Source organism: Elaeis guineensis, chromosome 4 (assembly GCF_000442705.2).
Source record: "Elaeis guineensis isolate ETL-2024a chromosome 4, EG11, whole genome shotgun sequence".
NCBI classification, from domain to species: Eukaryota; Viridiplantae; Streptophyta; class Magnoliopsida; order Arecales; family Arecaceae; genus Elaeis; species Elaeis guineensis.
The window spans coordinates 3717468-3733901 of NC_025996.2; the positions used below are offsets into that span (position 1 = coordinate 3717468).

General features: G+C 36.2%; 1 protein-coding gene and 2 long non-coding RNA genes across 3 annotated transcripts; 1 reads left to right on the forward strand and 2 right to left on the reverse strand.

The window, feature by feature from the left end:
* Positions 1 to 956: 956 nt before the first annotated feature.
* On the forward strand, positions 957 to 15914 carry LOC105036628 (beta-glucosidase 18-like). The gene is made up of 12 exons (XM_073255335.1): positions 957 to 1135; positions 1343 to 1418; positions 1508 to 1582; positions 1732 to 1819; positions 2109 to 2290; positions 3012 to 3082; positions 3311 to 3426; positions 3594 to 3661; positions 14091 to 14272; positions 14651 to 14753; positions 15124 to 15232; positions 15577 to 15914. The coding sequence occupies exons 2-12, from the start codon at positions 1358 to 1360 to the stop codon at positions 15761 to 15763; spliced, it is 1242 nt and encodes a 413-aa protein (XP_073111436.1). The 5' UTR covers positions 957 to 1135; positions 1343 to 1357; the 3' UTR covers positions 15764 to 15914.
* On the reverse strand, positions 4321 to 4763 carry LOC140857064 (uncharacterized). Its single transcript, XR_012140568.1, has 2 exons — positions 4629 to 4763; positions 4321 to 4511 (listed from the first exon to the last, which is right to left on the reverse strand). It is a non-coding gene; the product is annotated as an uncharacterized lncRNA (long non-coding RNA).
* LOC140857065 (uncharacterized) lies at positions 5060 to 5718 on the reverse strand. Its single transcript, XR_012140569.1, has 3 exons — positions 5523 to 5718; positions 5328 to 5420; positions 5060 to 5167 (listed from the first exon to the last, which is right to left on the reverse strand). It is a non-coding gene; the product is annotated as an uncharacterized lncRNA (long non-coding RNA).
* Positions 15915 to 16434: the final 520 nt, after the last annotated feature.

Genomic DNA, 16434 nt, shown 5'->3' on the forward strand with positions numbered 1-16434 from the left:
TATTTGATTTTGAATTTAGATGCTCTGAATCAATTTTGGTTTAATTATTTGATGAATAATGGAACTGAATCTTTTATTTGATGGATTTTAGTTGATTATGATTGATTGGCTTCATGTTATCATGGGTCTCATTTCTCGATAGCATGGCCGTGTTATGTCTCGGATTTGGGGCGTGATACTATGCGAACAAAAATTAGTTGAACAAGCCTTTATGCCATTTGTGCCTTATGTCAGATGCCCCAAGCAGTGGTACATGTATTTCATTCATTCATTAAATCGATATGCCTGTGCTCGCTTCATGGCTAGCCACTTGGTCTAATTGACAAGGACTTTACCAGCTTGAAAAGTTGGCATTTTCAGCCATTTCTTTTTTTAAGAGAGAAAAAAAGAAATAGATTACGCATTTCAAAATCAAGAATATATTATCCAATTGGATAAACAATAAAAAGATGCCCTTTTTTTTTGGTTTTAAAGAACCATCCATTATAGCTATTACATGCAAGTCTAGTCTAGTATTGAAAACTTGAAATCTATGAGACCTTGAGCAGACTAGAACTCATGAACTGTTCCAAACTAATTAGCCCATATCTGCCACTCGATCCACAAATTGACTAGTTCAATTGTCTGATTTTATTTTATTTGCATTCCCTTGCATCCTTTATAATGAAATAATATTTGAATTTGTAAGATTTTATTGTGCATGACAAGTAAAACTTGTGGTGGTTGCACAAGCAATCCCAACTCACGGCGATGGTAGATCACAATTTGTTAGCTCATAGCATTGTATTTTCTTAAAAATATCGGGGCATCATATATTTCTCAGAGCTTAAAATTTCATGAAAAAAGACTTTTTTTTTTCTTTTCCCTTTTCTGCAAAGATCTAATGTTCTAGAAGGATCTTCAATATCTTTTTTTTTTTATTTTTTGGTATTTTATTTAAGTCATATCTAGGACAACAGTGATGGAGATACTGCTGGCAATCATTATCATCTCTACATGGTGAGGATATTTTGGAGGCTTGGATTATCAAAATATCATCCACCGCAATTCGTACAAGATGTTTGTATGCTTAGTAACACAAACCATGCAAACTATACTAATTTAGGACAGTTGCACCAAAACATGATGAGGATAGGTAGGAACATTTGGTGAAATTTCAAAACTACAGTTGTTAGTTACTTGGGCCTATGGAGCAATTAACTCATTGTATGAATTGAGAAATCACTATTACACTATGAGTCGTTATGCGGTGGTTTATTAAAATTAGTATTTGATATTGAAAGACTTTTCCTTTCGAAATAATACCATAAGATTTTACATACTCGAATGTTGTTGCATATAGGAGGATAATGAACTCATGCATCACCTTGGTGTCAACTCTTACAGATTCTCTATATCTTGGTCAAGAATTTTACCAAGTGAGTTATAGTCTAGTGATGGTACCCTAATATGTTTTCAGTGACTGATGATTTAGTTTCACTAAGGAAATTTATCCTACTGGCAACAGGAGGCAGATTTGGGAAGGTTAATTCAGTGGGCATCGCGTTTTACCACAGACTTATTGATGCTCTACTACTTCAAGGTATTACTTCTCTCTTTTTTCCTTTTTTTTGGCCGCTTTTCTTGTTTCGTAGCATTAAAAAAAATGAATCTAAATTGCATGTTTGTCTATATAACAATTGATTTTGTAATTTTAGCATAGTCGATATTCCTTCCTTATTATTGATGCAGGGATACAGCCATTTGTTACATTAAATCACAATGATGTTCCTCAATATCTTGAAGATCGATATGGTGCATGGCTGAATCCCCAAATACAGTATAGTCTCTTTCCTTCACTGCAAATCATTTTTCGCTTCTAGTTTTCTTTTTGGGATAAATAATAAAAATATCACCACATCAGGAATAATATGAAGAAAATATGAATAATATGAATAATAGTACATAAGCATTTATAAGGATGGAGAATCCAAAAGTATGACACACCGACACATACCAAGTGCTTGAGCTAAATATCACCTCATCAATCAATCTTGGTACATCTAATTGAGCTCGTGACTATTTCAATTTCTTTCTTTCTTTTTTTTTTGTTTTTTTTTTAAATACAGAAAAGACTTCGGACATTATGCAGATGTTTGTTTCAAAGCATTTGGGAGGAAAGTTAAATATTGGATTACATTCAATGAGCCAAACAACGTCGTGGAAAAAGGTTTTATAAGTGGAGTATATCCTCCTCAACATTGCTCGAAGCCATTTGGTGATTGCCTCTCTGGCGACTCAAACATAGAACCTGTTGGGATATATCGATCGGTCCCTCTCACGCCGACTCACCGTCGGGCCCACCTAACCGGCGCCCGACTCTACCGACCGCACCGACCGACGATTGCCGACGCCATCCGACCGAATATATGTCGGTCGGACAGACCCTCTCCGTTTCCGACTGACCGAACTGCGGAGCTCGATATCTGACTCCCGCAACGCGCCCGACTAACCGCCGGAGGATCTCTAGGTCTCCACCCGACATCCTACGGACGAAGGCCGACGTATGGTCGGTCGGCTCCTCCGAACACCGTACGGCTGCTGAGGGCCGCCGCCCTGACAAAGGCATGCGGCGCAGCCGCCCTGGATATTGTCCCACCTAAGACATGGGTCAACCCTGGTGATTTGATAGCCCCACGGCGATTTGACAGTCCCACGGCGATCCTGACAGCCACCGACGATTTGACAACTCTCCCATTGTCTGCGCCATTAATGACGGCGCCATGCCGCGCTCTACTATAAAACGGGGAAGGCAACAGTGCTGGAGGAGGTTCCTTCGAAATCCTGGGGCTTACTCTACCCTCTTTCTCTCTCTCACTGAGCTTCTTGATTCTTTTCTACTGTTGCCTAGTCTCCTCTCTGACTTGACCGTCGGAGGGTCTCCGTCAGAATCACCTCCGGTCAGTGCGGACTTCTTTTGCAAGCGCTCGTTCCCGGCGATCAGGCAACGAGGGGATTGGCCGCAACAGAACCATATATTGCTGCACATAACATCATACTAGCCCATGCAACTGCAGTCGAAACATACAAAAAGGAATATCAGGTAGATGTCAGAGTGTTAGAATCAAAGTGATTTTGCTTAGCTTTTATTATGAGAAAGTGGCGGAAAAAAGACAAGACAGAACATATCTTTTAGAGAGATTTTGGGCCAGTTTGTTTTGAAACATTCAATGGCAGCAACATAATCTCAGAAAAATGCCCTATTTATATTCTTCAAATCTATATTTATTTGATGGTGGACAGAACGTTAATCTATTGTTTTATCTTTTAGGCAAAGCAAGGAGGTTCTATTGGTATTGTAATATCCACAAGATGGTTTGAGCCACTTAGGGACATTCCAGCAGATCGTTTTGCAGTTCAACGGGCTTTAGCATTTGACATCGCATGGTAAATTGATAATCATACTTCAAATGGGTGTTAGTGAAGAATGCACCAAGCACTTAAACTATTCATATATTTATTACCTAAATGAGACATTCCATCGTTTGCTGGTGCATTACATAAATTTATCCGAGTATTCATGATATCTGATATGTAATTACTCATGTTTGCAGGTTCCTTGATCCTGTCATATTTGGTGAATACCCTCCAGAAATGCGCCAGGTCCTGGGTTTAAGATTACTAACACTACAATGAAAATGGTAAAAGACGACGCTATTAAAGTTATTTTACGACGCTAATAAGCGTCGTTAATAAAGTTTACGACGCTTCAAAAAGCGTCGCGAAAGCATCGCTTATGTAAGAGTGGAGACGAAAAGCGCCGACGTTTTTTAAAAGCATCGTTATTTCTTAACGGCGCTTTAAAGCGTTGTAAAATTCAATTATAACGGTGCTTTTTAGCGTCGTTAATGACAACGCGTCCTCCACTCTACCAAGACGCTTTTTGAAGCATCGGCTGTTAAGTCTTTAGCGACGCTTATAAGCGTCGTTAATCTTTTTTTAACGATGCTTATAAGCGTCGTTAAATTGTTTGTAACGACGCTTTAAAGCGTCGTAAAATTCAATTATAACGATACTTTTTAGCATCGTTAATGACAACGCGTCCTCCACTCTACCAAGATGCTTTTCGAAGCGTCGGTTTTTTTATCTTTAACGACGCTTATAAGCGTCGTTAAAGGTTTTAAAAAAAAAAAAATACTTTTTTTATTTACCAAAAAAAAAGAATACATACATTCCTGTACAAAATTATATCAATTATTCAAACATAAACCTGTACAATCACCACCATTCACACCTGTACAATCACCACCATTCACACCAAAAGCAAACTTAAATAGCAAATTTAACCAAACCAAAAGATATTATTTTATATAAATAAAAATAAAGTACTAATCATCCATTACAATCAAGAGTAATATAAATAAATATAAGAATACAATAAAAATAAAATAATGTCAATCCGCAGGCGGATGGTCGTCGTTGTCTCCACATGACGTGCCGCTGTCTCGACGGGTGCCTGATGTGCCAGGAGCCTACAAGAAACATATCAAAAGCATGATTTACATATCTATAAATAAAAATATATAAATTATTAAATTAATATAAAAATATATATTTAATAATATGTGTTTACCTAAGATGGGCCATACATCTCTAATAAAGATGTAAGCCGATCAATCTATCCCCTCATGGCCTGCATCTCGACACGGCTCTGTCGCATCTCCTCCATCTCAGCGGCACGACTCTGTCTAATCTCCTGTATCTCCGTCTCGAGTCTGCGAACGCGTGAATCCGGAGTATCTGCTGTAGCATGCTGCGTATATCTACTAACCTCAGATAACTGAGTGGGGGTGACTCCTACTCCATAACCCCTCACTCGGCCGTAGCGCTCTGATCCCATCAACTCTGTGAACACCTCGGCCTCGATACGGCTCTGCTGCGTAGATGCTGTGGACTCATCGTCGCGCTCCGTAATGAGAGATGTAGCCCTCTCCTGTATTTATTTTGAAAACAAGAGTTATACATTAATAGCTAACAAAATTAAATTAAAATCATTACAAAAAATAGAATATTAATAATGCCGTACATATAAATCTCTCGACTCATCTCAAACAAAAGTACCATCCTGATGAGTATGAGTCATCCGATAAAACTTCACTTTATCGGGTTCCCTCCCATGCTCATCCACCTACACAAATAATTTTAATTTTAAATAAATAATTATAATAATTTAAAAAAATATATGAGTATCATGATACAGACATGGTCTACGATACATAATGATATTAGTTATATAAATATTTCAACATAAAAATTAAAAGTTAATTATGAAAGTTTAAGGAACATACAAACTCCTGTCGGAGTCGTGCATAACTCTTCGACCCCGATGTATGAGGAACAGACTGAGCTGCTCGTGCAGCTCTACCAATAGCAGAATAAGTCTGTAAAATAAAGTAAAGAACTTGTTATATGTATAATATATAATAAAAATTAATATTTTTATAAAATATTTAGAAAAAAAAGATAATGAGCAGATAATATACCTGTGCCCTCTCGGAGAACCAATAATGAACCAACTCCATCCACTGATGAGGGGGTACATCAGGAGGACAATTCCTAGCAACCTCCTCCTCTGTCATATCCTGTCTCATATAGTCCCTCTTCAATTGTGCTCTATATTCTTTCTATTTGCGGTTGAGAGACTTCATTACAAAATCATGAGTGGATGGAGGGAGAACAAACTTGCTCTATAAAAAAAAAGTTAAATGAAATAAATTATATAAGTGATTAACAATTAATATACAGTATGAACATCAATTCATTACCTTTATAACTCGGAGGAGCTCAACTTTATACGTTGGAAGCATGTCATTCCATTTTGCATAGCCCAACGGACATAGCTGAGGCCTCCGAGCAACAGTCCCCAAAAATGAAGTCAATAAGCAGGCAGCTTTCTTAATTGACTGACCTAGCTGATTGCACTCCACAACAATTCTCTCGCCCTCACGCATCTGCCACACATCTCGTACTACTGTGGGTCCGCATCTGGGGCGTACTCTCCCGGATCCATCTGCAAAAAATACATAAAAGTAAGTATATCATAAATATACATAAAATAAAATAAAAATAAAATTACATAAAGATAATATATACCCTGCACGTGTATCTCATCATCTGACTGATGAACAGGAGGATCGTGCTATGCTGATGATGAAGGACAGGGCTCAGAATACTGTGCAGCTTAACTGGCCTCAGACTGCTATGCTGAAGAAGACGTACCGGCCTCTGTCTGTGAAAACTGGAACTGCACACCAGCATATCATCCCTTGCGACGCATGATGTCACCTAGCATTTATATAAATAAAAGGTAGAATCAGTTAATATATGGAGTAAAATAACACAATAATTAATGCAAAATATATACATCATAAATAATTACTACCAGTAACAATCAAGCAGTAGTGTTTCCTTCAAATTCTGTCTAACCAACGTCGTCGTAGCATTTAAATCATCAGCTGGCACAAAATTGTAGGGCATACATTGTGTATAAGTGTCATCGTCATCATCCTCCACTTGGTTTTCATATCATATAAGTCTCTAGGTTTTGTTTTGATGACAGTAAACCAATCTTTATCTTTTGCGTCTTGTACATAAAATACTTACGAGCTTGAGATGAAAAAATGAATGGGTCATCCTTCAATAACACACCAGTGTGTATCAACCTTGAAAAATTTACAAGTGTAAATCCATTTGCATATTGTTTCAAATCCCTTGGTGAGTTTATGTCTATCCAATCACATCTAAACAATACTACTTTAAATTTTTCATAATAATCCAACTCATAGATATCTTTAAGTGCACCATAATAGGATTTTCCATCCGCTTCCACCATAACACCGCTATTCTATATTTTTCTAAATTTCTCCCGTTCTCTAGTATGAAATTTAAAGCCATTAATTATGAAACCGTTATATCTATTCACAATCTTGTTAGGTCCTCGAGCAAGAGCTATTAGTTCATCTGAATTATTTATCTCCATCATCTTTGATACCTAAAAAAAATGATATGACGAAGTGCTGTTGAGTTATCTGATATTAAATATGTATCAAAAATTAATGTATCCCATAATTAAATATAAATCACACCTGATTCGAAAGCCACATAGGGAATAACTCGACCAACCATCGCTGTTCAATCCTTGCATTAAGATGAATGTTATGATTGGCTCGTCTCTGATAAATTAAAAATTCACTGCATAAAATATAAATATATATTTAAAATATTATATCTAATATAAAATTTAAATCTTGATGTCATGCCTTAAATATACTAACCTGCGATGGTCAGATATTATGTCACTGTGAAGTAACACATAACGATGTGCTTGTGCTAAGGATTTTTGATCAAGTACAATACTTTCAGCTCTTCCCAAGAATTTTCCAGCAGTTAAGAACTTATACAGTTCTGCATTCTCCACAAAGTCATTATGCCGTTGAGGTCGACTAAAAATAGTCTCTACATCTTGAAGATATCTTGAACAAAATGTCAAACATTCATCCACAATATATGCTTCAGCAATCGAGCCTTCGGGATAGGCTCTATTTCGCACATAATCTTTAAGACGCACAAGATACCTTCAAGAATTAAATATTTATTAAAATATCAGTATATTGTTGTTTCTAATAAAATTATCAAAAGATTTAAGGTTTGCAATAATACCTCTCAATAGGATACATCCATCTATAATATACCGGTCCACCAACTTTAACTTCTGAAGCTAGGTGAATGAGCAGATGTACCATAATAGTAAAAATCCAGGAGGAAAAATCTTTTCCATCTGACAAAGTGTAATTGCAATATCGGATTCTAACTGATCAAGTTTTCGAGGATCAATAACTTTTGAACATAATGCCTTAAAGAATGACGATAATCGAAGTACAATTGCAATAACTTGTTTCGACAATGACGATCTTAAAGCTATTGGAAAAATATCTTGCATCAATATGTGACCATCATGACTTTTAAGATTTGAAAGTTTTCGATCCTTTAGATGCACACATCATGAAATATTTGATGCATATCCATCAGGTACTTGATACTTTTCAAAACTCCCAAAAAATTATCTTTTTCTCGAGCAGATATTGTGTAACATGCAGGAGGCATATACATTCTATCATTAGCAATATTTTAGGATGAAGTTCCTGTCGGATACCCATTTCTTTTAAATCAAGACGGCCTTCATATTATCTTTGCTCTTTCCATCAAGGTTTAAAAATATTACAAGTAAATTATCACAAACATTCTTCTCTATATGCATGACATCAAGATTGTGCCGAATAAGATTATGTTTCCAATAAGGTAAGTCAAAAAAGATACTTCATTTTTTCCATAAATATTTACTGGACTGTTGTGTAGATGCTACTGTGTGTCTTCCTCATTTTCATCCTCGAAATAATTATCTGGATCTTGAAACACCTCTGCATCTATAGTACTGATACTGACTTCCTCTGGTAACCCTTCGTACACTGAGCTTTCAACATCATCCCTTCCTCTTTTTTTAGAGGACTTTGAGTGCTTACCATAGCTGTAATTGATGCCATCCATTTGTCTATGAACATCAGTTTCAGAAGGTGGAATAGGGGCACATCCCAATTCCAGAGTACCATCAAACAAATCTTTCTGAAATCGAAACGGATGATTTGCTTCCAACCATCGACGATGTCCCATGTAACAAAATTTACCTCTATATTTTAACCAAATTGAATATGTTGAATCTCCACAACAAGGACATGCGACCCGTCCCTTTGTACTCCAGCCAGATAAATTGGCATATGCTGGAAAATCATTAATAGTCCATAACAAAGCTGCCTGTAGTTTAAATGTTTGGCCGTTGGAAGCATCAAATGCATCAACACCCTCCCACAACTGTTTCAATTCCTCTATTAAAGGTTATAGAAAAATATCAATATCATTGCCTGGACCCTTATCTCCTGGAATAACCATTGACAAGATAAGTGATGATTGTTTCATGCACATCCACGGTGGCAAATTGTAAGGTATCAAAATGACTGGCCAAGTGCTGTAGGTAGAACTCAGGATCCGAAATGGATTGAAGCCATCAGAAGCTAAGCCAAACCTAACACTGCGAACATCAGAGGCAAAATCAGGATGCCTATCATCAAATGCTTTCCATTGAAGACTATCTGCTGGATGTCTCAACATTCCATCCTTTGTACGTCCTTCATCATGCCATCTCATTGATGAAGCTATTTTTGATGATGCATAAATCCTTTTCAATCTAGGTATAAGAGGAAAGTAACGCAATACCTTGGTCGGTTTCTTTTTACTCCGCGTTGCATCCAATCATTCAGTACATCGTCTCGATCTTCTTTTTGTGTTATCCATCTTGAAGATCCACATACATTGCATGACTCTTGATTAGCATTTTCACCCCGATATAACATACAATCTTTCGGACAACTATGAATCTTTTCGTATCCAAGATCCAATTCTTTTACTACTTTCTTAGCTTCATAATACGATGGTGGTAAACGAGTACTTTCTGAAAATGCATCCTTTAATAACTTGAGCAGCATGGTAAAACTCTTTCCAGACCATCCATTCAAATATTTTAAATGAAATAAATATACAAAAAAGAAATCTTAGAAAATTTCGTACAACCCGGATATAATTCTTCATCTGCATCTTTCATTAAGGTGTGATAACGAGCTGTCTCATCATTAGATGTATGTATAGGCTCCTCAACATGCATACATTCTGCATGTGTACATCCATCAAACATCCCAATTGTTTCTTGTATACTACTGAATTCTTCTAAATTTTGAACACCAAGTCCAAAAGCATCTGTGATCAAACCCCTTATATCATCATCTCTTACAGAATTGTCTCGTAGGCTAGTGGATCCAAAATGAGTCAGGGGTTGGTTATATGATGATGGCAACATAGATTCTTCATGAAAAATCCAGTCGGTATAACCTCTTAAAAAACCATTCCATACCAAATGTTCTTCAACAATTTGTGGATGTAAAGAAGAACTATTTACACATTTCCGACATGGACATAAAATCTTTCCATTCAAACTACTTTTCTCCATACCAAATTTAATGAAGTCATGAACTCCATCTAAATATTCTTTACTATTCCTTGGTTTATTTATCCAACTTTTGTCCATTGTAGGATAAAAATGATCGAACTTATAATTTATCTAAAAATAAAAAAATTATACAATCTATATTAATGCAATGAGTAAAAAATATCAGTCATTTCATAAAATCCAAAAAAATAACAGCTAGATAAAGTTTACATAGTAAATGCTTGCTATCATCAACTAATAGGTAAAGAAAGTCCTATCCCATTCAAAAAATGTATTAATTCTATAGGTCAATTACAGAAATCAAATGATATGCAACAAGAGCCGAAAAAAATTTCGGCAGTATTTTTCTTAGTTCTTCCGTATAGGAAGAACAAAAGGAAAATACCATCCAAAATTTTTTTTGAACCCTCAGCATACCATTTGATTATAGTAATGACCTATAGAATTACTCACATTTTCCAAACTGTCCATACTGGACAATCAATTGATCAATGTACATAATTCTTTTATCCGTATAAAAATAAATAAATGTACGGATACAATAGAATATGTACATTAATCAAAAGATGAGTTTATGATTCTATGCAATGTAATTTTTTTTTAAATTAATTCATAATTAACATTGCCTGACATGAAATTCACAACCTTCACAAAAACACCCATGAAAATCTACTTAGCATGGATTTTAAAATTAAAATCCATGCTAAGTAGTTTTTTTTTTTTTGGATAGGCTGTCCCTCGTGGTTGGGAACTCCTTGCTTTCAATTGCTATGAAAGTTTTCAATGCATGCCTGTAGGAATAAATTGGTGGACCTTATGTTCCTCTTTGGATGATGTGGTATTATCTATTTGGACATGATATACAGGAGAGGATTAGACAGCCAACACCTACATGTGATTCCAAATGCTCCATTCTTTTGGTTAAGATTCTTAAATTTTCAACTGGTGATGACATAAATGAGTTGCGATGCTCTGATTGATCAAAGATTAATATTAAATAAAAAATTATAAATGAGTTAAGGTACTTCTTTAAAATAAATAAATAAATATTTCATAAAATAGATTTTATTGAAAAATAATTCAGAAAACAATCCAAAACCCTTTCACAATGTACGAAAAATATTTTTCGATCCTAAAAAAATATCCATGAGAAAGATTAAATGAAAGAATAGTTGGATAGTACATTTTGATACTCTTGATTTGTTTAAAATAGATATGAACAAGAATTTTTGTAGTCAATCATATCTGTATTCATATTTGTATCCGTCAAAAAAAATGAATGTAAAATTGGATATACTAGTATCTAATCCAATTTCAGCCTTATGTTTGTGGGAAACATGATATGCATGACAAATACTATTAAAAACCACAAATATAATACTTATCAGATTGCAATTGTCTGGGTATTTTAGTCAAGTCAATCATATTTTTTGGTAGGAAAATTAATTATAATAGGTTATTTGAAATCATCAGCACACAGTATTGGACTTAGAATCATATGATTGTCTTTTCAATATTGATTGTTTTATTAATGGAAAGAGATCTAATTTTTAATTATTTGGATGGACAAAAAGGAAGTAATTGATGGACCTGTTAATATTGGATGATCAGATATGCTCTGTATAAATGATAACACAAAGATCCTTTTAATTAATATAAGACATACTTCAACATATATACAAATGGCAATGAGAGAGAAGAAACTTTGCTTTATATATTGGATGGTATTTTTTTTTTATGTTCATTAAAAGGGGTTGAAGGAAAAGGGCCATGAAGTGGCATGTTAGCATGTCCCATGGAGTTGGTGAGATTGGGGCAGGCCTTCTTCATGGTTCAAGATAAGGGAATGTTTGATGAGAACACCAATTCCAAGTTTCAGTGCAGGGCATTGAATATAAATGAGGATTTGGGGCAGATCAAGTATGTGTTCTCGGATAAAACCGGCACTTTGACACAGAACAAGATGGAGTTCCGGTGTGCCAGTGTCTATGGGATGGATTACAGTGGAGGCCAGGATGCTGAGGAGATTGGGCTTTCCATCTCAGGTAGGTGGCGACATTAATCTCATTTAGTTATGGACTTGTGTTTTCTATGATCTATTTTTCTAAACCACAAGCATTAACTGAAAGGATGGGGTCTTCCTACATGCCATTCATAGCTCAAACACCTATGCATTTTATTGTCCTGATGTGATGTGTGCTTTGAGTTTGTTTCTTCTGATACACCTGCAGCATGTCATAGATGATTGGTAACTTCATCTAGACGCATGTTTAAGATTTGGCTGCTACTCGGATTGCCACCTAACCAAATATCTCTAATTAGAATTATCGGCACTCTTTGGCACATGAGCCTTCTCATGCTGTCTTGGTCCCACATGTCATCAAGAGGATGTAGATTAAGGTGTTAGTTAGAAGCAGACATATTAGGCATTTAACATTTTTAACTAATTAGGATGAGAAATATTGGGCGACTATATTCAAGAATTGCTTCTTCTAATTTGCATTGGCATTTAACATGTAGACCAGTAATGCACGAAAATCTACATCTAACCAAATTAAGAAAGTCTTACTGTTCAGCATATGCATATGATTTTAGTAGGTGAATCTCATCATGAATCGGTTGAGATGTAAAATGTTCCATAAAGAACATACAGATTGACCTAAATATTGAATGAAAAGATCAACATTGAGAGCTCAAGAAAACACGATCTATCAGTTAGATTTTTTTTTTTCTTTTCTTTTCTTCTTCTTTTTTCATTTTTTTTTTTTTTTGAGTATGTGAATTACAAAGGCCAACACTGGATGCCATCAGTTAACAGCAGCTTCATATAGCAATGCACCATTGTACTTTGACTACAATGCATTGCAGCTGTTCGGTTGCTTGTCTTTTGCTTTGTCAGCTAGTACAAGTTGGACTGCATATATTGTAAGCCATAACCCTATATATGTCTTTTATCTAACTATGTAGATCTTTTCCTTTAACCGTGCAAAGCTTGATTTGAGACATGTTTTTCCTAATCAAGGGGATTTGTAGGCAGGAGATGCTTCAATAAATAGTAAAGTGCCAAATGAACCACTACTTCTCACAGTAGCAGCCAATTCTAACCTTACGCATGAGAAACTTAAATGGTTAATGCTTTCTTAGACATGCTTTCTTATAATGTCATGACCGAGAGAAAAAGTTGGCCGTATTTTTTTCATGCTGTGCCTGCCATTACCTAAATCAAGATTAAGGTGCGAACTATCAATGCACAATCAAAATAAAAATTTTTCTTTTATAACCAAATAAACTATCAAAATCATGATGCGCTAACAGTCAAGCCACACAATCAATGATCAGTCTAAAAATAATTTAATAGCCCACAGGAGAGAGACCAAATCATCTTCAATGGAAATTAGGGAGGAAAGCTGAACAGAATCAAAGATTGATCAAAGTTTTCTCACCTTTCTTTCACCGACAAACGGCGAACAACTCTGTCAGAAAAGAAGAATTTGGAAGCCCGTTCGATTGCCGGGAGGGAGGAGGGCCGGTGGGGAGGCTGCTTCCGGGAGGGCAGACAGTGTCGGCTTGGACCGCGCGGGTGCAGCGTCGACGGACGCGGCAGCAGAGGGGAGCGGCGGACGGTGGTGCGGCGTGGACGGCGGGTGCAGCGTGGACGGCGGGTGCGCTGCCGGCGGCGGAGATGGGGTCGGCGGAGGAATGGATGGAAAGGGGCGGCGGTAGATGGATTAGGGCACGGGAGATCGGGGGTATTAAACGAACCTAACGACGCTTTCTAGCGTCGTTACATAATGACGTAAAAAAGCGTCGGCATTTGCTTTATTTAACGATGTTTTTAGCAAAAACGTCGGCGTTGACAAAGCTCAAATTTTACGACGCTTTTAAGCGTCGTTAAAAGACGACGCTTTTTAAAAGCTTCGGCAGGTCAGCGCAACCTGCCGACGCTTTCAAAAGCGTTGGCAAAAAAGGGTCGCTACATGCCCTTCTTCCTGTAGTGCAACATTTTCATCTGAGGATGGAAGAAAATTGCAACATAAATTGGATTTTATTGGTATTAATCATTACACAAGTAAATATATGCAAGACTGCATATTTTCTCCATGTGAGGAAGGCAGCATAGAGTCAACTGCATTTGTGATCAGCACCGGGGAAAGAAATGGGATTCCAATTGGTACTCCGGTGGGAACAGAAGAACAACAGTACATTTCTTAAGCAACAGAATTAATCAGACTAGGAGAACTAGAACGATCATATGTGTGCAAGCTTTTTCTATTTTTATTTTTTTTGACTGGATAAGGAGGTATCAATCAATACCCCCACTTTATTGATAGAATAGCTGTGTACAAACAGAAGATTTGGGGAAATGGGAGAAGTATTCAGAAGAGATAGGGAGAAGAATTACATGAACAAACAGAGGAGTTATGTATGCCAGCTTTAAATGACAATATAAAGCTTTTAGAATTCTAGCACCTAGCAGCATTAAGACAATACCATTTGATTTTGGACTTCTTCTACATGTCCTGAAAAGTTACTTACCAATTGAATCTTTCCTTGTAGACTTCAATGCCAGATAATTTTGTGTTTCCAGATGGTATGGAGAAGATGATCATGTACATTATGCAAAGATACAATAACATCCCCATGTTCATTACTGAAAATGGTAAGTCAAGAAAACATGGCAAGGAAAATGGATTTCTTATTATTGTTATATCTTCATCGATGTAAATTTGCATTTCCCATCATTTAAAATTTCATGATAATTTTATAATTAATTGATTACTCATCTAGATCCATGAACACAGCTACTCTCGTTTAGATGAGCCGGGAAGTCTTGTTATCGTGGTCAGCTAAAATATGGTGAAGCCAAATATTTTGGTATTCAAATAGTCGAACATTTAGTAACAGTGCGAAAAGAAAAGTGCTGCATTTTCACCCTCCCCCTCTCTTTGCCCTCCACTTCTAACACATAAACTTTGATTACTCCAATATATATTTTAGGTTCATGTGGATACTAATATAGATCTGCACAGGTTACGCACAAGGGAGTACTAGTAATGATCCAACAGCAGATATGCTGAATGACGAGGGCAGAGTGGAATATTTGCATAGCTACCTTACTTCTTTGACAAGAGCCATGAGGTGATTAACAATCATTAGGTTGTTTCATTAAAGAAATTTTTTTTGGCTTTAGACAAAAAAATTAGATATTGATAAACATTGATGTTACATCCATGAGGATGCTTGTCAAATGCAATGAACCTACAATATGTATAAGAAATTAAGGACATAATAAACATGAATGAATTCATAAAGAACAACATTCTGTAATGTAATCCATATTTCTGATTTATAAAATATAGAAAGTACTTCTTTCGACTTTGCTAACAAACTGCAACTTGTTTTCGGAATATAATATACACAGATATTTATTTTATTTTAAGTTTACCTACAAAATAATTTGATATATGTTTGTGTGGTTGCAGGCAAGGAGCTGATGTCAGGGGCTACTTCATATGGTCTCTCCTTGACAATTTTGAGTGGCTCTTTGGCTATACTCAAAGGTTTGGGCTCTATCATGTGAATTTCGAGACACAAGAAAGGACTCCAAAACTATCTGCAAAATGGTTCAAAGAATTCCTAGAAGGTCCAGAAGTAATTGAAAGTGAATAGAGATTTGGAATCTCTACGATCCATATGCTAGTTGATACGGATTGCTGATGTCTTATATGTAATATCCCAGTTAACAGGGAGCATATGGAGATATGAGATACAGATGATCTCCTCCATTCATAATCCAATCACTTTGCTTCCCTCAACCAAATGTTACCTGTCAACGCTTGATTCTCGCTGCTGGCATATTTTCATTAGCTTGGTTGTAAATATTTGTTATGCTGTAGCAAAAGCACTCTCACGGACAGCAAACTTTTATATTAGACTGAGACATGCAATCACACTTTTATGCTACCTGGAATGACTGAGAAGGAGAGTTTGAAGCAGTTTTTGACGAGTATTAGCTGTTCAATCGACGGGAGAAAAATAGCAGTCTGAGCTTGTCTGTAACGGCTCAGATTTATATCATTCCAATAATATCTTTCTTTGTTTGAGCCATGACAGCCAATTATATACCAACAATTGGATGGAAGCCTAAAATTCACATTGAATGGATAAGTGACTTTGGATGATTTGTTGTCTGTTCTTACCTATGGATATAGATTCTCCAAATAATATGCCACACTATTATATAGTTGTTCACTTTCCCATATTCAATCCCTAATCAATCTTCTTAGGGGGTGTTTGGTTGGAGGAGTAGGAGTCTGGAATCAGAATCAGAATGGATGATT